The sequence below is a fragment of the Psittacula echo genome (assembly GCF_963264785.1).
Source record: "Psittacula echo genome assembly, chromosome: 14".
Taxonomy (NCBI): Eukaryota; Metazoa; Chordata; class Aves; order Psittaciformes; family Psittacidae; genus Psittacula; species Psittacula echo.
The window spans coordinates 6,991,313-7,015,817 of NC_137750.1; the positions used below are offsets into that span (position 1 = coordinate 6,991,313).

The window sequence follows — 24,505 nt, forward strand, 5'->3', positions numbered from 1 at the left end:
GAAGACCAAGGATGAGAAAGCAGGGAAGAGTGGAAAAAGGGGGGAAAACTGAAAGAGAGCAGCAGAGACGGTTGGAAGGTAACGAGCAGAGAGGAGGGAAGATAGAGAGAAAAGCAGCTTATTTTGTAAGCAACAAAAACACCCCACAGGGTCTGCTCACATCAGCAGGTTCATACTCACCCACTCAGCCTCCTTGAGCGAGTCCTGGTGGGATGCAGTAGACACGGAGGTATTTGTGGCTGGGATCCTTCCGGGTGAAAAGCAGTGCAGTAATGTCTGCAGTTCATTACAAGGTGATTTAATGATTCTTGTATTATTACTAATTAAGCCTGTTACACTGTATGGTGTCTCCCAGGAAGGACCAGGAGCATTGCCCAAGGCAGTAAATGCTCTTTCCTCTGTTGTTGGCTGTTAAGGACAAAAGAGAGAAGATAAATCAGTGCGTTTCGCTCGGAGGGGGACTTTGATCATCACTTCTGCAGAGCATCACCATTGTCAGCTCGGATTCACTATAAGGGGGTCTGGATTCCCCTGGGAATGGCTACAGACTGAGATCAACCACTCACCCCAAAGAGGAGCCCTAAGGCTCAGCAGGGCCCAGGCAGGGCAGACCCAGCACTGCGTTGTGACAGCCGGTTGGTGGCAGCACGGGAAAGAGACACGAAGGTCTCCCTGGGCTGTACGGGAGATGTGAGCGCTCTCCTTCACCATCCCACGTAGTTCAGCTTAATTCTATCCCTATAGGGCTTCAAGAAGGAGCACAGAGCTCAGCAGGCAGGAATGGGACTGAAAATGCACAGCAAACAGCCCCAAGCTGTGCTTGCCCCAGAGACGAGTGGCAGGAACATCTCCAAAAGAGGTGTCCTCATGAAGGAATATAACTTGTCCCCATTCAGCCAGATCAGCCCAGGGTCCTTTATCTCCCCCACCAACACATAACAGCTAAGAGAAAGCTCCCCTCTCACCTGGCAAATCACAGAATCCCATCTGCCCTGTGGTTCGTGCCATGACTTCTTTCTTCCTGAAAGGACACAAGTTAAGCTCCTGCGGGCAAGAGAAAGGTGAACCCACCCTGAGAAGTCAACGGTAATGCGTCAGCAAAGGGACACAGATTCCAGCCCCTAAATCCTGCCCAGCTCTAAGGGTAAATCTTCCTCATTGTTGCCCCTTGGGCAAGAAAATATTGAGCTTCCCTTGGCACTGAATTGATACCAATGCAAATTTCTTCCTTCTCAAAACCATCGCAGGTGTAGTGGGTACTGATTTGAATAGCACAGGGTGAGGCACAATATTTATTGTGCTCAGCCAAGCAGAAAGCCAAGCCCCAAACCATCAGCAAAGATAAGTTCTTCAACCTAAACCATCTTCTGTCTGGGGGAGAGAACCCGTAAGTGCAGGGAGAGCGGTTTGATGGGGTGGCTTTACTTGCTGGTGATCGTGACCCTGCGTCCGAGCGGTCCATGCCATGCTCAGCAGTGTTGTCACCTCCTGCCCTCCCCAGGTAAATAACAACCCTTATCTCCTCATCTCTCTCCTGCTTCCCCAAAATCAGCTATTGCACAAAATGGATCACATGAGTTCCGCTGCGAAGCCCATGAAGAACTGCACTCGGCTCCAGACATGGTATAAATCACAGAGACATCCCAACGGGTATAAATTCTTCGGCTGACCAAGCTGCAGCGACAGGAAAGCTTCTCAGCCTGTGCAAAGAGCAGAGATTGGGATCGCAGGCAGCAAACCAGGTCAGTGAATGGCTTTGAGTGGTTAATTCACTTTGTTTCAGGCTTTTCATGGGGAATCAATGAAGTCCCAAGCTTGGCATGGGCAAGGTGTTTGAGAGGGAGTGATAGCAGAGATAGCTGACACCCTTCTTGCTGGAACTGGTGTAAGCCATGACGTGATGCTCCAAAGATTCCCAGGGCTTTCTTACCTTACAGTTGTCTGTTCCCTGCCAGGAAGTACAACATTTCTCAGTGTTTAGTGGTTGACATTAAGAAATCAAACCACCTTGGCCACCTGCCTCAGGATATTTGATCCCATGAGTGCCTTTCTACTGCTTTTTCAATACCCACCTAAATGTTTTGTGGTGAATTAGGCAGCCTTGTTAAACTGAGCTGGGACCTCCCCAGCCAAAAGCATCTTGAGCAAGAGCACAGCCTTCAGGGAACCAGGAAGAGAAAGGTTGGAAATGAGTTCATCCCTCTTTTTGCGCTCCCTGTCTCAGTCTTCCCCATTCCTCTGATATGTCCTCTCCTCCTCATCACATCCTGCTTTGGTCCAGCCCTATTCAAAATGAAGTGACTCCTTTCACTCATGGGGCTCTCCTCCCAACAGCACTAACCCTCAGCCAAAGCATCGGCTGAACCATGACCGAAGAGCCCATGCGGAAGAACAGCGACATCGGACACCCAAACTCCAGCATGGGCTGCGGACACAAGGATGACAAAGCCAGCCTGGCCTCCAGCCAAAGAGCCTCTTTCAGCCCCCAGCCCCATCAGCCTCCCTCCACTCCTGCCTCCAAGGAAGTGTGGAAGAAGGGCGGCCGCATGTTCTCCATCCTGCTGGCAGTGCACTTGGCATTGCTGGCCTGCACGCTGGTGAGCAGCGGGGCTTTCGAGAAGATCGCTGTGCATGACTACGATGTCTTCTTCCTGCTGACTGTCATGATGCTCGTAGTCATCATATGGATCATCTTCTACCTCTTCGGCACTGCCCGGTGCCCAGATGCCATCCTCTGCAAGGACTCCCATGCTGGGCCCATCTGGCTGAGAGGTAGGAGCTCTCGGGGGGTGAGGGTTGGAGGTGAGATGGGTCGAGATGCAGGGTGGAGAGTTCACGGGAGTATCAGTTATTACAGCATCCATCTAGGGCACATCCTCCTCCAGCGCTGGGGCACCATGCCCTGCTTCAGAAGGTGAGCTCTTAGTCCTACCATAGGTTTCATTACCAGGCCTCCCATTATCTGCAAGAGCTCTTGGTCCTTTACACCAGGTTCCTTCCCAGCCTTACCATTGCTTTTGCAAGAGCTGTCAGTCCCAGCCAGACTGAAAATCCCTTCCAGGCAAAATGAGTCTGTCGGTGCCAAGATAATTTGGGTGCCAGGAGAGGAAAAACAAGTAGAAGCAAAGCCTCTCCATGGCAATAGTTCCTCTTCATCTCATCTATCTGCATTAGCCCACGTGTGCATGTGTCCAATCACAGGTATTTTGGTTCCTCAACAGGAGGCCTGATCCTGTTTGCCATTTTCAGCTTTGTGATGGATGTGTTCAAAATAGGATATTACTCAAGCTTCTACAGCTGCCTATCTGCAATCAAAATAATCTACCCCATTGTGCAAGCAATATTTGTGGTCGTCCAGGTAAGAAGGTTGTGCACTGTCTGAGGGAGAGGTAAAAAGACAAGGCAACCAGTGGAAGCTGGAGCTAAGCTGGAGCTCTTATCTCATGGACATAGTTCAACTCCCCCTGCAAATGGAAGTGGCTTCACTCAGCCCTTACCCAGCTCATGTCATCCAACCACAATAGCTTCCAGCTGTGGCAACTCACTTTAAGGCATGGGTTTAAACTTGTTCCCATCCCGTGACATTCTGGCTTATGGCAGGATGCTTGTCACAGCCTGTATCCATCTGGGTCTCTTTTCTCATGAGGAGCAGAGAGGGAGAAGGACAGTTAGGGCAGGGACTGCCTTGCAGTTTGAAGTCCTACATAGAGGACCATCTGCTTTGGGACAGTGCCAAGCAGAGAATAGGTCAGATAGGGACAATTTTGACAGAAACAGGGCCTGGTCATGGGGAGAGCAATGGCAGTGGGATAGGGCAGGAGAAGCAAAGAAAGAACAGAAAACATCCACCAAAGGTTATGGGTTAGTGGGCTGGGCCCAGATGGATCCAAGCAAGAGAGGCTCCAGCTTGCTCTCTGCTGAGCAGGGAAATCTCTGCTTCAGAACAATGTGATTTGCTTGCTTGCTTTGTTGGAAATAACAACTCCTCTTCTCGCCCCTGCCAGACATACTTCCTGTGGGTCTCTGCCAAGGACTGTGTCCATGTGCACCTGAACGTCACCAGGTGAGCACTGATGCTCTTTGAATACCACTGGCCCAGAAGAACCTGGGCCACTGCAAACCTGCTGCGTGCTCAATCACACAGCTAAGGTGCAACAAGGGGATAATCCCATCTGCCTTAATCCTGGCCAAACCTAAACCCGATCAGTCTCCAACCAGCCTTAGATCCCAGCTCAAGTGGTTGAGGTTTATAACCTATGTACTTAGCAGGGTTGGGATTCAATTCAAGAATACAAACATTACTTAAAGCAGAATAGTATTAACAAAACAATTAGCATTAAATGATTCACAGCTGACTTTTGCTTCCATGGGGAAGACAATGGTGCAGTGGGCAAGCCTCAGCCTAAAACTAGATCCAGTTTTGCAAGACTGGATCTACTGGAGACCAATACAGACCTGTTAATCCATTCACTGTTGAGAAGCTCTTCCAAAGGCAACAAGAGGAATCAGGTCTTTCTAATTCTCATGAGCACAGACCAAAAATAGGAGGAGAGCTACCTGGCCTAGAGCAAATGCTTTGATTTCATGAACCTTCTTCTTCTGCAGGTGCGGCTTGATGCTAACACTGACTACAAACTTAGCAGTGTGGATGTCAGCAGTGACAGATGAGTCTGTTCACAAAGCACATTCAAAACTGAAGAAGAATGTGACAGATGAAATCTTCAGATGGCTTTTGAAAGGTAATTTGCCCATTTGTGGAGCCATCTCATCCAGGGAAGGAGCCCACAAGGTAGAAATTGTTCTGCAAGTCTGGTTTTACCCCTATTCAGACAGCCTGTTGAGAGCTGAAGGCTCATTTAACTAAGCTGGTATATTAAAAGACAGGTCCTAATGTTCATGTCTTAATCTGTATCACAGAGGACTCAGAAAGGTGGAAGGTTCTGTACAAATAGGATGGGAATGAAGGGAAGGAAAAGAGCAATATTTAACCTGCACCTAACTTCAGAAAGATCATGAGCACCAGAAGGCTGAGATTGTAATGTCCTTATTTTCAAAGTGGTCACATATTCTTCTGTTTCTTCTGTCCTTGGCCTTGTTTTTCACTGACCCTAAGTATCAAGTTCTTCAGGGCTGCTAACAAGTGCTGGTTCTTGTTTTAATACCACTGCATCTGTGTGTTTCTATCTTGTTCCAGCGGGAATGAGAAGTAGCTCACCTGAAGAATGCAATTGCAACAGCCAAATCTGCCAGGTCTTCAAGAACGGCTACTTCTGGCTGTACCCCTTCAACATTGAGTACAGCCTCTTTGCCTCTGCCATGGTCTATGTCATGTGGAAGAACGTTGGGCGCTTCATAGACCACCACTCCCACCACATTCACCGCCTGAAGTTCAGGCTCTTCCGAAGGACCTTCTTTGTAGGCATTGTGTTGGGCCTCATCACTCTGGTGAGTGGTTTGGGAGTCCTCATTCTTTATGAGGTGCAGGTAAATTCCAGCACTGAATCCAGCAAGAAGAGCCAAGCCCTCTCCATGTACTACATCTTCAACATTGCTTGTCTGGGGCTGATGTCTCTTGTCTGCATTGGTGGGTCTGTCATCTACCGGTTTGACAAGAGAGACATGGATCGGCACAAGAACCCAACCAGGACCCTGGACGTGGCCCTGCTCATGGGTGCAGCCTTGGGGCAGTATGCTATTTCTTACTATTCCATCGTGGCCATTGTAGCCAGCACACCAAGGGACGCTATCAGTGCGCTCAACCTCACCTATGCCCTCCTCATGATTGCTCAGCACACCTTTCAGAACATATTCATTATTGAAGGCCTCCATCGGCAACCCCCCAAGGAGGACCACAAGCATGATTCCCACCAGAAGGATCTCTATGGACTCACCTTTGTCAACATCAGTGCCGTGTCTCTTCGAATGCCAGACAGTGGCAGCACCCTGGCTCCTAGCACTGTCTCTGGCTCAGAAGCCATCCATCCTTCTGACCTTGTGAGGTCCCTCACTGCTCCCAAGAAGATGAACTGGAGGAGGAAGTTCTTAAAGGAGATCTCCATGTTCCTCCTGCTGAGCAATATCATAGTGAGTACCTGCAGGGAGAAGAGTTTGTCAGGGTGGGGGAGAGGGAAGCAAGCACAAGAGAGAAGTGTCTGGGAAGGAAAGGATGCAGCCCTTGCAAATCAGGTCCTTTCTGCGCCTTCCCTACACAGAGAGCACACTTAGCTTTGTATGTGCAGACAGCTGATATTCCCTTGTCACTTAAAAGCAAAAGTGACTGCTCTGGAGCTTAGACGTTTTAGGCTACACCAATATGGCCAGAACATCAGACAATAAAATCGGTGGGTACAAGAGAAGAATCAGGTTTAGTATTTTTTATTGGGTATTAGCAGATATGTAGTATAGTTTATTAAAAGCAATAAAATGCATTAAAGCCTTCCCTTAGATCCCCAAAGAAAGGATAGGAAGTGACAAATACCCGGGGTGAAGTCTGGGTTTTCCTGAGAAATGTCAGCACATCTCAAAATCCATGGCGTAGGAGCCCAGATGCTGATACCAGCTGCTGTGAGGAGAAACTGGACAACTTCAGCTGGGGTTTCCACTTCCAGGGAACCACAATTCCCTGCAAAAGAAACACAGGGTTACAGATGCACCTCCCTAGAAGCCAAGCACGTGCTTTGTCTCTAGAGACCCTCAGCTAGTCAGTCACATCATGTCCTCACACTGATCTGACGCTTATGCTCACAGAGGATGAGCTGACAACCCTCATGCAGCCACATACACACACCGGCTGGGCTGCTGAGCAAGGCACACACAGCGGAGCCTAAGATGCTGCCAGCTCAGCCTTGAGCTCCCTTGCTCCATCCAACGAGTTTGGTCAGGCCGGGCTCATGCTCACACACAAACGTGCTCAAGTTCTCCCCCTGGTGAGCGCTTCAGCACTTGGAGCCTGCCTCTGAATCGAAACTGAGCTTAGGTCGGACTTCATCTCAGTGGAAACACAGGCTCCTAACACAGGTACCATGCTCAGGTCTCTCTCGGTAGCTATGATTGCGGGTGCTTGCTGCACCGCTCACCTTCCTCACTGCAGTGTCATTCTGTTTCCTCCAACAGCTCTGGATCATGCCAGCCTTCGGTGCCCGGCCCCAGTTTGACAACGACACAGAACTGAACTTCTATGGTGATTCCATGTGGCCGGCCATCGTGGATATTTGCCTGCCATTTGGGATCTTCTACCGAATGCATGCGGTGGCCAGTTTGCTGGAGGTCTACATCATGTCCTAAAGAACTCTCTCGCAGGGAAGATGCGATCCTCCTCAACCAATCTGCCTTATTCCTTACCTTGGGACTGGGAGACTGCCCTGATGTCCCCAGGGTCCCCCAGCACTGCCTGAATCATGTCCCTTTGCAATGTTGGGGCATTTATGAATCGCCAGTGCAGATCATCCAGACATAGTCCAGATTCTATTTTTGCTACTCGTGTGAGGGTGTGCATGTGTGTGTGTGTCTGATGTTCTTAAAGCTCCAAAGATAAAGCAAGGAGGGTGTCCACAACAGGGTCATGGTGATTACCCTTGGGTCATGCAGAGACTCACCTTCCTTCTTAAAAGCCTGTTCACTCCGTGTCACTGATGGACCCTCCAGTGGGTGCTCAGCCCCCTTGCTTGGACACTCAGTGCCTGCCTGAGGGGCTAACACAGGCTTGGAAGGCAAAGAAATGAAACCACTTCAGCTTCTGGTACGGCCAGTCAGAAATCACTGCCCTGCAGAGATGTGAAAACCAAACCAGTGACCGCCAAAGGCTTTAGGAAACCTTTTAATCCTTCCTCTCTGTATTACCCATTTATATTGACCTCCCCTGTGTCAGCCTCTGCTGTTTTCCTTCCTCTCCAAGGAGGCAGCAAGGGCAGGTTGTTCTACAGGAGAGCTGTGCATGTGGTCTTGGGCTGGCCCTGATAGAGGATTGCTGTAAGCACACTTTTTATCCCAGTTTTCCCGAATCAGGGCTCAAGAAGCATAAAGCTTGTACGGGCAATATAGAGTGGGGAATGTTCAAGAGATTGGGTTTTCTTTGTTTTTTAAATAGATAATGATTTTTTAAAATACCTGAACATTTTTGTATGTTATTTATTGATTTTCACTGCAACTCTGACCTCCTGAAGGGACCTCCTATGCCCTGCGACTCCGAGCTCAACCCAATGCCATGGCAAATCTGATCTCTGAAGGGATGCTTGCACTGCATCCTCAACCCTGTGCGTGCTCTGAGGCTGTGAGCACAGCCCCGGCACCCAGACAGCCCCAGGGCACGGAGCAGTGGGGCCCAACACAGGTTTCTGGGTGCCTGCAGCTCCCAGTGAACCACTCTATGATGGAGGGGGCTTCCAGAGCAGGACTCTTGGGCTGTGGGAGGTGGAAATGGCCCCAGAGTCCAAGTGGAGCCCATGCTGTTGGGTCGGGAGGGTGCCAAAGCAGCACAGATGAGCTTTGTGTGTACCCTGAGACATTGGGGTTTGCTGTTCCAATGAAGGGTTTATTGTCCTATCAGGGGTTATCATCCCAATAAAGAACACTGCAGAGGTGGCAGAAATCATCAAGCCTTTGCCTATGGACGTGTGTGCATCCACCAAGGGAATAATCAAATTGAAACCATGGCACTTGACACGGAACGATGCAGTTTTCCACCCAGCATCCCAGAGTGCCGGTTCATGCGTTCCAAAGCACCCTTCCCCTCCACACCTATCACCAAACCAGCAGGGACCAGTGCCTGTGCTGGTCTGACCCCCCTCCCAGCCCCACCGACCCTGCAAAGGCCTCGCTCTATTTTTAACCATTGATGTGGTAAAGATAAAGGAAACTTCACCTTGCCTAAGACAAAAGCCTGATTAATTTCAACTGCAGGAGTCCCGGATTGAGTCAGAAGAGAGACGTAAATGGCACACAGACGTCAGTGTTACGCACAGCGCTACGCATTGTTTCAGCCCAAGCTGCTGAGCTCTGACAGAGGCAGAGAACACTTGTAATCATCTACTCTGTCCTAGGCTTTCCCCCATGTGCTGGTGCCTGGTTCCAGGTTCCCAGGGCAGAGCTTGAACTGCTCTTTTGTTCTGGGCAGTAACTATAGGAGCACGTCTGGGGTTAAATAACCCAGGATGGGTGTAAGGAGAACCCCACAACAGCTCAAGCAGCACTGATACAGGCAGGAATCCCAAATAACCACTCCAGGGTTGTGGGTCTGCAGGAAACACAATGCACAACCACAAGCAATGGTACCGGGGTAAACCAATGGGGACCCCTTGCTGACCTGAGCATCTCCAGGCTGCAAGCGCAGGGATGATGGGTTTCCAAACAAGGGCTGCGTTCTTGTGCCCTTCAGCCACATCCGTGCATCTTGGGAAGGCAGCAGACAGGAAGCAGCCATCAGTGAACCATGCCTATATACCCATGAGAGGGAACAGAGGAAAAGTGAGCACCCACAAGTCCAGAAAGCAAAATAATCCACCCCAAACTGTAAGAAAGCACTGCAAGCCTGCACCCTGCTGTGTGCTCCAGGGGTGTCTATTAGCATGTAACAGCTCATGGTCAGTTAATGTGCAAAGGGCTGATGGGGAATCAACCAAACATCCCTGGGCAGCTAACTCCTCAGTGCAGCCAGTGTCCCAGGCCCGGCACCCAGATTTGGGTGCACCCCTGGAGCAGGCTCTGCCCTATCCTGGTTGCATGGATTCATGCCCTCCCCTGGACTCTGCATTGCCAGGATGCTGGCACTGATGCTGGCTGCTCCATCACTACACCCTTCACTATGGACCCGGAACACAGTCCAGCTAAAGAGGGGGACACCTCTCTCTCATAGAGTTTGACGGACCAGGAGAACACCCCAAACACAGAGTACCTGAGTAACATGAAGGGGTCCCACTTGTCCTTTGTACACACGTCCTCATGAGAGCTTCCTGCAGAAGAGCACTGCTGTTGGATCCATCTTCCACACCTGGAAGGAGGGAAACTGAGGCACGGGAGCTGCATGAACAGAAAGCCTGTGTCAGAGCAGAGAATGAGGTTGGGCCCTGAGGCCACCAGCAGCATCCTGCTGACTGCTCCTGCCATTGCATCAGTGATGGAGCAGAGATCAAATCCACATGAGGGCATGGGGAATGGGGACAATGTTGTGCCTTAGGGTGACTGTTTAAACGGTAGCCCTTCAAATAAAGAGCTACAGGAAAGCAAAGGGCTGCCCTGGGGCTCTCACATCTTGCCTGGGGCTTTCACTGTCATATGCTTTGGTATCAAAACCTCCTTGGCCTCCCAGGGATCTGAACACTTGCTGTGCTGCAGGGGTTTGGTGGGAGCACTGATCCCCACCAGTACAAACCACAGAAGGGAAAGAGACAAAGAGCAGATGAGAAATCACTGCTCAGAAAAGAGCCGTGGGGGCCACAGCCAAGGTCAAGACTGAGTCACGGTCCCACCACGACCAGGGTTTCCCATCCCCTCCTCTGCTGCTGAATCATCTGTTATTTGAGGGCGAGTTTTGTTTTATTAGGTGAAAAAGGATAAATAAACCTTTTATCTGGGTGATTGGGTGCGAGGTGTGCCCGGGACAGGCCAGGAACCCGAGTTAATCATTATCTGTCCATGCAGCAGCTGGGAAGTGGATGCATTGAGGAGGTCACAAGGCTGGAGATGAGGGTTTGCAGCGCTGGCTCTCTGGAGTGCTGGGAGCCAGGGCAGGAGGTGCTGGTGGAGGAGGCACATCCCCAGGAGCAAGGTAATGGTTCTTACCAACAAGGAGCAACTCAATGGCAGCAGGAGGTTGAAGAGACCTGCTTTGAGGACCACCGGGTCCATGCTTCGTGAGTAGAGCCAGCGCATCCCCATGGAGCCCATCTGCTCCCGCAGTGCTGGGGTGATGCAGCACAGCTCACCTCCTCCTGCTCATTGTCAAGGTGCCGCCATGGAGAGACGTCACCACGTGGTTATCGGAGGAGAAGGAAGGGTGTGAGCTGGTCGCAGGGCTCGTGGTGGCCTTTGGGCAAACACAGCATCTGGGCATGAACCTCCTTCCTCCCAGGGTCCTGTTTACAGATCCGCTTGGCCCAGCCTGGGTGTTATCGCTGCTTAAGTGCACAGATAAGGCCATTAATAAGCTCACTGCTGATAGCAGAGGAGCAAACATCCCTCCTACTGTAAGCAGCTTTCTCACCGCCCTTGGGTAAAGGCAGCTTCTGCAGGGCAGTGATTTATGTGCTCAGACAATGCACTGAGTTCAACTCATCCTCTCCCTTCCCCCCCCCCTCCTGCGCACTTGCTTGCTCAATGACTTGGTTAAACTTGTGTCAATACACTCAAGTTAAACAGCTTCTCTTCTTCAACAGAAAGGCCAAATTAGGAGGATTAACCAGTCTCCCAGGGCTTTACAGCTCTTTTGGATTCAGTCTTAGCTCCAAAGACAGAAGAGAGCAAATCAGGCAAGGAAGGATGCCTCATCTTTGCAGCCCAGATGCACATTGGCAAAACCACTGATGCACAACAGGTCCCAACATCTTGTTTCAGCCCCATCCTTAAAGGAATCTGGTTCTATGAAAAACCTCCAGGTTCACACAGACCTGGGATTTCCCTGGGATATATTCAGACTCCTGCATTCTCCTGGAGAAACTGGCTATTCATGGCTTGGGAGGGAGTACTGCTCACTGGGGAAGGAACTGGCTGGATGGCCGAGCCCAAAGAGTGCTGGTGAATGGAGTTAAATCCATTCAATACATATATATTCAATACATACAAGTGGTGCTCCCCAGGGCTCAGTGTTGGGGCCAGCTCTGTTTAAGGTCTTTATCAATGATCTGGATGAGGGGATCAAGTGCACCCTCAGCATGACATCGAGCTGGGAGCATTGATCTGCTGGAAGGTAGGAAAGCTCTAGAGAGGGATCTGGACCGGCTGCATCAATGGGCTGTAGCCAATAGGATGAGATTCTACAAGGCTCAGCGCTGGGTTCTGCACTTGGGTCACAACAACTCCCTGCAATGCTCCAAGCTTAGGGAAGAGTGGCTGGAAAGCTGCTTGGCAGAAAAGGACCTGGGGGTGTTGGTCAACAGTAGCTGAATATGAACCAACGTGTGCACAAGTAGCCAAGAAGCCACCAGCATCCTGACCTGCATCAGCACCAGTGCGACAGCAGGACCAGGGCAGGGATCGTACCCCTGCACTGGGCAGTGGTGAGGCTGCACCTCGAATCCTGTGTTCAGCTCTGGGCCCCTCACTACAAGAGAGACACTGAGGGGCTGGAGCAGGGCCAGAGAAGGGAGTGGAGCTGGTGCAGGGCCTGGAGCACAAGTGTGGGGAACCTGAGGGGGGTTCAGTGTGGAGAAGAGAAGGCTCGGGGGGACCTGATCGCTCCCTACAACTGCCTGACAGGAGGATGGAGCCAGGAGGGGCTGGGCTCTGCTCCCAAGGAACAAGGGATGGGACAAGAGGAACCGGCCTCAAGCTGCACCAGGGCAGGTTTAGATGGAGCTGAGGAACAATTCCTGCCCCAAAGGGTGCTCAGGCATTGGAACAGGCTGCCCAGGGCAGGGCTGCAGTCACCCTCCCTGGGGGTATTTAAAAGATGTGTGGATGTGGCGCATAGAGACTTGGGTTAGTGATGGCCTTGGTTGTGCTGGGGAGCAGTTGGACACAAATAATCTTAAAGGTTCTTTCCAATCTATAATTCCTGGCCTCCATTCCCCAGTTCTGCACGGTCATCCCAATTTAGGACCATAGCACTGAAAACCAGTCAGGTTTGTTAATGTCTTGCATGTAAATCATCGGCTTTGTTCAACTCAGACACCACCAAATAGCTCTTGGGAGACCCCAGATCATTGTTTAGCTCTAGAATGGGATCTGGAGGAAGGAGAGCCCTACTGCTCTCAGAGCATCGAAGCAAGGACAGGGCTGTCCAAGCAGGCTGGAGCTGCTGATGCTATGGGGAAGGGCAGAACAAATCTGGCCCTGGATACTCATGAAAACCAACCCAGGTCAATGCCCAGGCTCCAGCAGAGCAGTGCAGGGGTTTGGTCAGACAGTCAGCACAGCGGCTGGACCAGCGCACACTGGGTGTTCTCACCTAAGGCAATGGGTTCCTTTCACTCTTGTTTTCCATCCCTTTCGTCACATCCCGACGCACGATAACCTGTGCTCCACCACCCACTCCTGCCCCTAATCAGCTTCTGGGAAAGGGTTTCATGGCTCTGAACTCCCAACAACATATTTGCCATCAAGAACCACAGGGCTTGGGGTTCATCCTGGGACATGCAAACTCCTTCCATAGAGAGATCCATTCTCTCCTGATGGACCCTCTGGGCTCAGCAAGTCAGCCAGGAATGCCAAGTCCTCATTGCCAACAACAAAATCAAGGGGATCAGCTCACCATAGAGTCATAGCAATCAGTTTGCCCTGCAACAGGAGAGGGAACAGAGACAGCTTGGACCTAAAGCATCCTTGACATGAGGTCTGCACACAAGGGTCCATCTCTGAACTCAGCATTAGCAGGTTGTGGCTATCACCCCCAAAAGAAGCAACCTCTCTGCCATATGTTCATCAAATTGGCATCACTCCTACATCTATCCTGGATAAGTTTTGCCTTTTGGGCCAATTTGGGTATCTGTGTCCCAGCAAAAAGCAATGGTACACTTGAGGAAAAATCCCTTAGGATCTACCTAAACCCAATGGAGTGGAGAACTCAAGTGGATTTTAGCCAAGCAGTGCCAGCTCAAGCCTGTGCCAGGAGGCTTAGGTGAGAATGGAGCTAATCGTGGCCCACATTAGTCACCACAGCTTTGTGGATTTACCAATTGGCACATCCTGTGCCAAGGCCCTCGACATGGGACAACCCAGCAAGTGCACAAAGGAGCTGATCCCCATTGGCTGCCCTTGGCAGAGCCGAGAGCTTCTCACTGAGTAATTAATGTAATGACAATAATAGACCCAGAGTAAACAAGGTGGAAGGGAAGAAGGAAAAAATCAATGGGTTGGGAGCAGAGGCCGCATTCAGCCGGAGCAGCCCCGACTCCTGACGGCTCCGTCCTGGCTCCTTGGGCTGCTGCAAAGGCTTAGGAGCATCTTGGTGGCACTCGGGGAGTGGTTTGAAGCTCGGCTGTACCCAGTGGCTGCTCCCACTTGGCAGGAGGCTGCAGGAGGTAAGGGCTGGGGCTTGGCTGCTCACAGAGCTGCGGGATCAAGGGGTTGGGTGCAGCCTTGTCCAGGCACTTGGGGTCCGCCTGATGGGTTTGCAGCCAATCCTTGTGATTTATGGCTTCTCCCCTCCCTCCCCTGACTGCAAAGCAGGGGAGTTAAAGCCATAGGAGAAGGGAGGGAGTTTGCTCCTGTGCTACTCAGTTCAGAGAGTTTCGGAATCAAATGGGGAAGAGTTTAGGATCAGGCTGCACCGACAGAAGTGCAGTGAATACCCAGGGACCAAAGGGAGATGGAGCACCTCAGAGCACTGCAAAATAAAAGGGAAACATTCAATTTCAACCCCTTCTCAGACAACTTCTCCCTTAAGGCCCTATTATATTTTATATATATATATATATAAGGCAACTATGTACGTATAATTCCCTTCACCCTCAAACACATCTCAGGTGCTGCTTTCCCTCCAGCCATCCCCTACCGCAGAGTCACTCCCTGGAGTGAAAGCACCTTTCCTTATGCTGTATGTACAAGAGAGGCTGATCTTGCCCAGTTGCTGTGTGTGATCAAATTGATTTCTCTCTCATGGGCAATATGGTCCTAACTGAGATGATTCCAAAAGCTGGATAGAAAAGCTCCCAGGCTCTGGATGTCGGCTGGGCCAATCCCTCAAGCTCCTCTGTGTCAGCGTGCCCATAGCTTTGTGTTACAAGTAGAATAAGAAAAACTAAACAGGTATTAACTTTGTCTCCGGTCTCATCCCATCCGGGTGGGAGGCTGGAGCTTTTCCCAGCAGCTTAGATCAAACTCACAGAACCTCTTAATCCTCTCCCTGCCATAGTTTGTGCCTCATACAAGCAGCGTGGTGGAGCTCAGTCCAAAACCACACGGGAGAGGCTGGACCCATCAAACATAACCGAACTCTTTGAGTTTTGGAGCAGGTCTGAGCTTGCTCTGTGCATCCACCTCATCCTTACAGCGACAAAGGGAAAGCAGGAAACCTGAATCCAGGGCTGTCAAAGGTGAGTGTGGGAGCTGTTTGGGCACTTCTGGTCCCAACAGCTTCCAGTAGTGGTGGGGCAAGGCGGAGGCATCAAATACCCATTTCAGTGCAGGTATCTCTGCACAGCTTTTGGCAGAAGGGCCTTTTCCCAGTGCCTTGCGATGATTCTGCCTACCGAGAAGTGTTTAATGCCAGATCTGGGATAAACACCAATCCCTTTTCCCCCTCATCCTCTTGGAGCAAGGAGGGGAAGCTGCAAAGCAAGGAATGGAGGTCACCCCACAAGTGGCTTTACAACAGAGCACAGCTTCTCCTCTCAGAGCATCCCCCTCCAACCTTTCCCACTTTAAACCCCCCCCCCTTGTTCATCAGGCAGATGAGCCATGTCGTGCAACAAAGTCTCCAAGCAGAAGTCCTGCCAGCACTGCAAGAACAGGTCAGCATCAGCTCCACACGACACCTCCACCATCCACTATGAGAAGTTCTGGCTGTACCGGCACTGCTCCTCAGTGCAGCAGCGGGACAGGCAAGCCCAGAAAGCAGGGCAGCTCTTCTCGGGGCTGCTGGCCATGAACGTGGTGTTCCTGGGCAGTGCCTTTGTCAGCAGCATGATCTTCAACCACGTGGCCATCACCCTGGCGGATGTCTGGATCCTGCTCTCCATCCTCAAGGTCTTGTGCCTGTGCTGGATTATCTACTACCTGCTGGGTACCAGCCGGCAGCCACATGCGGTGCTGTACCGGGATTCCCATGCGGGGCCCGTGTGGATTAGGGGTAAGATCTGCTTTTGTTCGTCACCTCATGCCTTTCCCCTGCTTCCCTGCACTTAGAAGATAAAGAAATCCTTCTACTAATAAAGCTAGAAAGCCACAGAGGATTGTCGTTAGGGCATTGAGAATCTCCCAGTGGGGAGACTGGGGTATGCTGGGGAAGGCACTGGCATAGTGGATGCCGCAGAGGAACCAGAGCAGCCAGGAATCCTTCACCCTCCAGCCCAACTTCACCCTGAGGTCCCTTCCCAAAGCACAACTCGGGCATCTCCCACCAGCAACTGAGCATCGTGGGAGAGATGTAGGGAAGGTTTTAGGCATGGCCACTTGGCACAGTGAGAGCAGAACCACCATGTTTACCCTCCAAGGGCATCAGCAGCCCCGTGCCACCCTCGTCCTTGTTTAACATCACAGCAGCCTTGTACCCAGGGGAAGATTCCTGCCCAGTGAGTCACATCCCAGTGACACCCAGGCTTTCCTGGGAGATCTCCCATCAGTAGCTGCCCCACTTTGTGAAGTGACACCTGCCCCAGCAGCCCTGCCTCTGGTCTATGATGGAGTTTCTAATTAGCGCAGTCTTGTTAACTAAGCATGGAGAACTAAAGAAAACAAAGCTGCAACATGCCTGAGTACCTAAAGCTGCTGAGAGGTGTCCAAGGTGAAGGAGAGGAACAATCAAAGGGTCCTAACTTCTGCAGACTGGTGCTGCCAAAAACACAACCAGGTTCAGGAATCGGGCTCCCCTTTGTCTCCTTCTCCCCAGATAGTAAGAATTCCAGATGGGAAAGCCTCCAGGTCCAAAGATGCACAAGGTTTCCAGTCCCCAGCCAGTCCCAGGTGCTCCACAGACATGTTTTCATTTATTTACTGGTGTTTTTGCTGTTTGCCAGGGTCAGTGCTGCTCTTCGGCATTTTCAGCATCCTCCTGAACACGTTTCATATCGGCTACAGCGCGGTCCTTATCCAGTGCAAATCCAGGGTGGAAATTGTATTCCCCAGCATTGAAATCCTGTTTATTTGCACCCAGGTACTGCACGTTACCCTCCTGGAATCTTGCTTATTCCCTCTGTCTCATTCCCAGGAGATAGGGGTGGGGAAAATGGGGAGACTTGGGGAAGTGGGTGCACACAAGACATTCCCATGAGCATTAAAGCATCACACACCACCACACTCCCCACATGCCAGGTGGAGAACAAAGTAATAAGGCTTAGAAAGAAGTCACTCCAGCAATACCTGACATGCTGTGGGATCCAGACAAATTTGTCTTGAAGCATGGAAGTAGGGAGAAAAGAGGAACCTTCAGATCTGCCAGAGATGTTTCTGTACCATCCTGAGACCCAGCCTCTATTTGCTAATGCATCCCCCTAACAAAACGCTTTGTGCACAGAAACATCTCACACCATTTGCAACTTGTTGCTCTGGTGCCAACCTTCTTTCCAGCCTCAAACCCACATCTGTAAAGTAAACTCGCTCCCATCTCAGCAGCAAATACCACATATAGACAAGAGACAGAGAACCGCAGATCTCCTAGATCAGCACTAGGTGCAGGCACACACATGCTGTAGTCACCTGGGGATGCCAGCACATGCCTCAGCCCTGAGATGCAGGTGCACACACGCCACTTGCACAGAGACAGGGTTGGTCCCACTTGGACTCATGCCCTCTTGCCTGCCTGTCCCTTTGCACTGTGCATGCAGCAGCCTGCCAGCTTCACTCTGCTCATGTCATTGTTATCTCTTTGCAGGCTTTTTTCGTGTGGCATCACTCCAAGGACTGCATTCAGGTCCAGCACAACTTCACCAGGTACAAAGAGGAGGAAAAACTGCCTTCTACTCCTCTAAAGAAACCTTTTCTGTCTGCTTATGATCTCCAGTATTCCTGTCTTCATCTGATCTCTCTGTATTCTGCATCTGATTCTCTAAATTCAGACTCTATATTCTGCATCATGCAAGAACCAAGCCGAGACCTGACCAGACCCATCCTCCTTCCTCTGATCTGGGCTCACCAGATCCCTTCAGTTTCTTCAGTCCAAGGCCCCACTTCAGCCTTGGACTGCAAAGCTCATTGCTCCCTCTTGACCCCAAATCCCTTCCTGCTGCACAGCTCAGGGTCCAGCTGTATGGCTGGAGGATGAGGTGGGGTGGCCTCCCCATTCCTATCTCCTTTCCCTTCTCCCAGGTGCGGGCTGATGCTGACCATAGCCACCAACCTCCTCCTCTGGCTCTTGGCCGTGACCAACGACACCATTCACATGGAAATTGAGTCTCAGCTGCGAGAGGTGGAGCAGCGATTTGCAGGCAAGGCTCCTTCTCACATCCCTGCTTGCGTCAGGCTGACCCCTGGGGAGGCAACAGTCTTTGGTCAGTGATCCAGACATCACAGCCAGTTCCGCCATATGTCACAGGTTCCCTGTTACTGGAGCTTGTCTCAAGGAGATGGGCTGCGAGGGGAGAACATCTTCACTTGGAGGGAGGTGTTCTGCTATGAAACCCTGGGACTGAGAGCTAGGAAAGGAGAAGCCCAACATATGTTAGTATTTCTGCTCACGCTTATCTGTCAACTGCAAGCAAAAGCTTGACAGATTAAATGACGTTTGCTAAACCCTGTTATTCTGAATCCTCCCAGCCTGGGGACAGAATGGTAATCATTGAGCATCCTACTGATCTCTGGTTCTGAGATCCGTAGAGACAGATGTTGTGCCTGCACACAAGAAACTCCCACAGATAGCCATGAAATCCAGGCCATCTCCCTCCTAATTGCTGCCTTCCTCTTCTCATGCTCCAGGCAACGAGACTGTGTCATGCACATGCCCAAACACAACCATCTGCAAAGTCTTCCAGAAGGGCTACATCCTGCTCTACCCCTTCAACACCGAGTTCTGCCTCGTGTGCTGCTCCGTGCTCTACGTCATGTGGAAGAACGTGGGGAGACGCATCAGTCACCACAACGTCCCTCACATCAAACACAAGTTCAAGCTGCAGGGGGTGGTCTTTGGACCACTGCTGGGTGCCATTGCTGTAATCATTGGGATCTGTGTCTTCATGATGTATCAGATCCAGGCCTCCAGCTCAGTCCCGGATCGCCAGGTCTTTGTGATGTTTTATTCATACTACGTTGTACTCCTGCCCCTGATGAGCGTGGGTGCAGTGGTTGGGACGATCATCCATGCCTTGGAAAAGAAGGAGCTGGACACAGTGAAGAACCCAACTCGCAGCCTGGATGTGATCCTGCTGATGGGGGCAGCCCTCGGGCAGATCGGCATGTCCTACTTCTCCATTGTTGCCCTTGTAGCCACCGACCCCAGGGAGCTGCTGAACAGCCTCATCCTGTCCTATTCTGTCCTCCTCATCCTTCAGACCATCACCCAAAACGTCTTCATCATTGATGGGCTTCACCGGCAGCCCTTAGTGGCAATAACTGAGGCCAGACACACAGGACATGCCAGGCACCGTGCAGCAGCTTCGGAGCTACCTGAGGAGGAGGAAACCACAAGCAGGAAACAGGGGCACACACACTCCAGCAAAGAGGAAGAAACTAAAGAAGAGCAGATCCATGAAGCCTGTGACCAGAGGCGACTGAGCGTGCTGGAGCTGGGACAGGAGATCCGCAGAGCTTCCCTGTCCTATATCCACAGCTACTCTCACCTGAGCTGGAAGAGAAGAGCACTGAGAGAGATCTCATTCTTCTTGGTTTTGTGCAACATCATAGTAAGTACTGCTCTCTGCTACATCATAGCTTGGCTGAGCCAGCATGACCTGTGATAAAGATGTGCTCTCCTTGGCTTTCTTTCGGGCTATTCCAGACAAGAAACCTTTGTCCATCATGTTCCAACCCATGGTGAGGCAAGTCAAGGCTGGCTTTTGCTGTTAACATCCCCACTCTCATAAATTATAAGGTCTTTTTTTTAACCAAAGAGTCAAATATGGCTGGGTTTCCTGGGTGCAGAAAGCAGAAAGCTGATAAACCCCTAAGAGCCAAGATTTTAGCCTCTGAAAAGGTTATCTTAATCATTAAGGGTGTTTCAAGAGATAGGTGGAGGAAAGTGAGGCACCAGCAGTGAGTCTTTGTGAGTGTCCAGGATTAAAACTCACCCAATTCAGTGCATTGTGCTCTGGGATCCTGAATCAGCATGGATCTTCACTGCAGCCTTAATCCACTGAAAACACATTGGCCAAGGAAACAGTGGGATTCTGCAGAAAGATGAAGCTGGCTGGAGCAGAATGAGCCTATCATTAGGAATTCAACAGGATTTGATTTATATCAAGGTCTCAGCAGCATAACTGGGAGGCTTCCTTCTCTTCCCTGGCAGGGAGATTCTGATATCCTTGCAACACTCCTACAATGACTTTAGCCAGTGCTGAGATTAGAGTGCACGTAGGAGATGGTTTCTCACCCTCTCACTTTGCTCTCGTTTCCCTCCCACCTCTTTAGCTCTGGGTCATTCCCACATTTGGGGCTCATCCCGTCTTCGAGAACGGGCTGGAAAAGTCCTTTTACGGCTACTCCACCTGGTTTGCCATCGTGAACTTCGGCCTTCCCCTGGGGGTGTTCTACCGGATGCACTCCGTGGGGGGACTCTTGGAGGTCTATGTCACGGCCTGACCCACACCGACTGCCTCCAAGGGGCTGGGGTGAACCGGTGAACAAAGATGCAGGAAGCAGTGGATGCACACATGGAAGCTGTGAAGCTTTTTCTCTCCAGCTTCTGCTTTGACTTCTCCTTGCACAACACCTCTGAGTTTCAGCAGAAAAGGAGGTTGGGTTTGTTACTGGTTTTATCATAGACTCAAAAGCCCGAAAACAAACTCTCTTGCTGCTCTAAGGAAGCTTGAATGCTGGGACTTTAGTCTGGCAGCGGATGCTGCCTGGCAGCAAGTAGGACTTGACCAGCTCCAATTGAAATCTTCCAGAACACGAGAGCAGCCTTCAACCAAAGCAACAAAGACTGACCCTACACTCCACAGAGCTTCAAATATCCACATTCAAGCCCCACCAACCCACCATCCTGCAGCACAGAAGAGACATGTCGCTACCAGCCCCACTAGAAGCGTATACAGCCACAGCCGCTCAGAAATGACCCAAACACACTTTTTATGTGTCATATTTAAAAAGCAGCTCATAGCTGCTTTAATGGTCAGAACAGGGACTGTTTCTGTTTGTTCCTGGTGCTGGCAACCACATCAACTTGTGCGAGCCATGTAGGATCCAGCCCCACTGAGTGCCAAGCACCGGTAGCTCTCAGCACTGAAGAGCAGGGCAGGCCTTCAGACCTGCACTGGTTCAGCGCATCTTCTCCCATTATCAAACCCAGAAGCTGTAACATTACCTTCCCTTAGTGAGAATAAACTGTTTCCCCTTACAGGCACTCACAGAGCCTGAAATGAGAAGCACCAGAGAAGCCCTAGATCTGATCACTAGGGCTTGATGCTGCTCATGCAGAGTGTTAGCACCAGTGTGTACTAGCAAAGGTCCCATCCTTGCACATGCAGCTGGTTCAAGAGCTACTGACAGATTCTCAGTGAATCCCTCCCTACCCCAACACTTCAATCCCACTGCAGCTTTGCACATCCGTGACCATTTCACAAGGTGCACTGTAAGGGAACACGTGCACAGCCTGATCAAAGACCCATCAGCACTTGTTCTGCAGGAGATGCTTTGAAGGCACATGGAAGAGCAAAGGGGCTTGTGGCTATGAGTCCAAATACAGAGCCTGATGAATGGAAATAAAGAGATTGAATTTTCATGTGTTACCTTGTGAAATCTCTGGGTCTGCACTCAAAGACCAGACTCAAAGTCAACTGACGTTGACTTACACCACTCTGGTGCTCAGAGGTTATAGGAGATTTAAGAGCTGCACTTATTTTACAATCAATCAAAGCCTTTGATGACTCTTAACCAAGGCCAAAGTAGCATGGTACAAAAGGCATCTATGTTATTGCTTCTGTTCCTCTACAAATCAATCCCACAAGTGCAGGTTTAGGACCAGAGCCTATTTTGGGGTGGGGTTGTGATCCCCTAGAAAAGCAAACTCTCCCATGACAGTAACAGTGATGAGAGCTGTAAACTCCTGAGCACACGCAACTTCCCATAGGATTCAGCATTGAGGCAGTGATAGCACCTTGCTGTGAAAACACAAGTGGGAACGACTGCACGAGCATGAACTTTGCCCAATAAATGCTTTTACTCAGGCCTGTGTCAACAGAAACATGTCATGAGAAATAACAACTGGATAAATTAGGCTCCAATAAAGTTAATTATTATTCTCGTGTCACAGTTTATACCAAGGGATCTACAGGAGACACATGCCAAGGGCTGGCCCTTTCAAATGATGAATATCAACCCAAAACTTCCTAGTTATTGACAGCCCAGAGACAGGGAATGATGTACTTCATGGGCAAACCCATGGCCTGGATTTTGCCTGCAGACAGAACACTGCTTAAGTCACTGAGCCTACAGGTGACTTTGGAGGTCTTCCACTGAGATACAAACACTAAGCCACACAGCTCCTATGTGCAAGTATGCCCTGAAAGAGAAGGTGACTTGTGATTTCTTGCTGGCAAACAGATGGGACACCTGCATACATGATTAGTGTGATAACGAATGAAGCCCACCAGGGCCAACTCTTACCTACAGCCACTATGGACCAGAGAAGCTCTCAGGGCCCTCCAGACCCAGTTCCAACACTGCAGATTAAGGTAAATCCCACAACAAGCAACAGCAGAAGCGCTCTTCTAGGCCAAAGAGAAATTTAGGGTCCAAGGTTTCAGCCCTTTCACTTAGGAGGATTCTATCTCTGGACTGATTTGTGTTTACCTCCAGGAGGGATAAACCTATGGACACAGTTTCCATGCAGTTAAAACTGCCCTTGGCTCCTTCACAAGGCTAGGGGCAGAGCAGGGCACAGTAATCAAAGCCTAGTGAGCAGTGAGCTAGCCTTGACTCCCAGATCCAACACAGCCAGGGCATGTCAGTGACCTACCGGCTCCTGTGTCATCTGCTATCCATGAAGGGCCTTCAGAGCTCTCCCAGGGCCAGGGTGCCTGTTTATGGGCCTCAGCTGCACAAAGGTTTGAGTACATGCTTCAAAGTTGGGAGACTTGACCCTGTTTGATCTAGTTTCTTTGCTGTACCCTTTCAGGCAGCTGCCTTTGATGACGTCTCATGCCATAAACACAGAAATGGCCCAAGCCACACAGTTCAGGCTCATTTTCCAGAGCCCAATCTTCACTTCTGATTGAAATATAGACTCCATACACTGCAGAGGAAGCCAGCACATGGTCTCCTAGTAGCACAAATCACTCCAGCATAAACCAAACAAGATCATAAACGTCTCTCTGGAAATAAACTAAGCAACCAAGTGCATGTTTCAGATAATCTTTATCTTTCTCTCTGTAGGTAAGCAAATAGTTTACAGTGCAAGTTGATTTCCACAGAACAAGTATCAGACTCCAAACACCAAGAAACAAAACAGAAAGGTTTCCAGAGGAACTCACAAAGAAACAAAGCAGAAAAGAGAGGACGGAAGAAATCATGAGAACCAGCAGATCCATGGGAGGGAAGAGGCAAGCACGTGGGACTCAGGATGCCCCATTCCAGCTGTGAGGTGCAAGTGCCACACAATCAGAGGCTGGCCCCACCAAATCACATTCTTATATATGAGAGAGATTCCAAGTAAAACAGAGACCTCACCCTGTTTGCATCAGAGCAGGGATGAGGTCAGGATGGGAGTAGTGCTGGATAGCAAAGTGGGCTGGAGATGGGAGCTGGGAGGGGGAAATGACCTCTCTCTGTTTCACGTATTTCTTATCCTTCAAGAAAACCATTCAGGTTTTATTTCAGCCTTCTATTGGCAGCCCACTTCCAGTGCCCAAAGGAGGAAATCAACTGACTATAGGCCAGCAGTGCACTGGAGCAGCCCTCCCTCTAGGAGAGGACACTCACGTTACTATCACTTGCTTTAAAAGTCAGGCAAGGGTTACAAGTGTGTGCCATACCTGTCCCCTTTAACATGTGAGACCTGTTCCCATGGAGTGATCTCACCTCTGGCAAAAAGCTCATGGCCAGGGATCCTCTCAAGAGCCTGAATAGCAGAGCACCAAGGACTAAGCTTTGGTGGAGAGAGAAAGGTCTCAGTTCATGACAGGACCTCTCACATTTCATTGTTTAAAGACCACGCAGGTCCAACACAGCAGCCTCTCCCAGCAGAACATAAAATGCAACTCAAACTCAAGGATGTCTCCACCTATCCCATGCTGCTGAACCAAAGCCAGCAACAGTGGGTCTCCCACTAATTCCACTTCTGGCTTCCAAGATTTCACATGCTTGGGACCCAATATATTCAAGATGTGATAACCTGGCCACTAGCAAAACACCCTGAAGAACTGAACTTTGCCTCGGCACTCTCCACTCCCTACTGACATGGAGATGCTTTTCCTCCTACAACTTCCCTGAGTGTTTCCCTCAAACCCCTGCCTTAAACAGTAGTGTGCAAAAGACCCTTCCACTCCCTGCATTGCATCAGCCTGCCAGGCAAAGATGAAAGGATATGGTTCACTTCAAACCCAGGTGA

General features: G+C 50.4%; 2 protein-coding genes across 2 annotated transcripts; both read left to right on the top strand.

Annotated features, from left to right (window-relative positions):
• Positions 1-2,366: 2,366 nt before the first annotated feature.
• On the top strand, positions 2,367-7,284 carry OTOP2 (otopetrin 2; the record flags this gene model as incomplete). The annotated part of the gene is made up of 6 exons (XM_080629094.1): positions 2,367-2,772; positions 3,222-3,358; positions 4,005-4,063; positions 4,606-4,739; positions 5,195-6,084; positions 7,114-7,284. 6 exons carry the CDS (start codon positions 2,367-2,369, stop codon positions 7,282-7,284), a joined length of 1,797 nt encoding a protein of 598 aa, XP_080485220.1.
• An 8,265-nt stretch (positions 7,285-15,549) lies between these two features.
• Positions 15,550-20,538, top strand: OTOP3 (otopetrin 3; the record flags this gene model as incomplete). The annotated part of the gene is made up of 6 exons (XM_080629533.1): positions 15,550-15,940; positions 16,827-16,963; positions 17,681-17,739; positions 18,115-18,233; positions 18,721-19,643; positions 20,368-20,538. The coding sequence occupies 6 exons, from the start codon at positions 15,550-15,552 to the stop codon at positions 20,536-20,538; spliced, it is 1,800 nt and encodes a 599-aa protein (XP_080485659.1).
• Between the last annotated feature and the right edge of the window lie 3,967 nt (positions 20,539-24,505).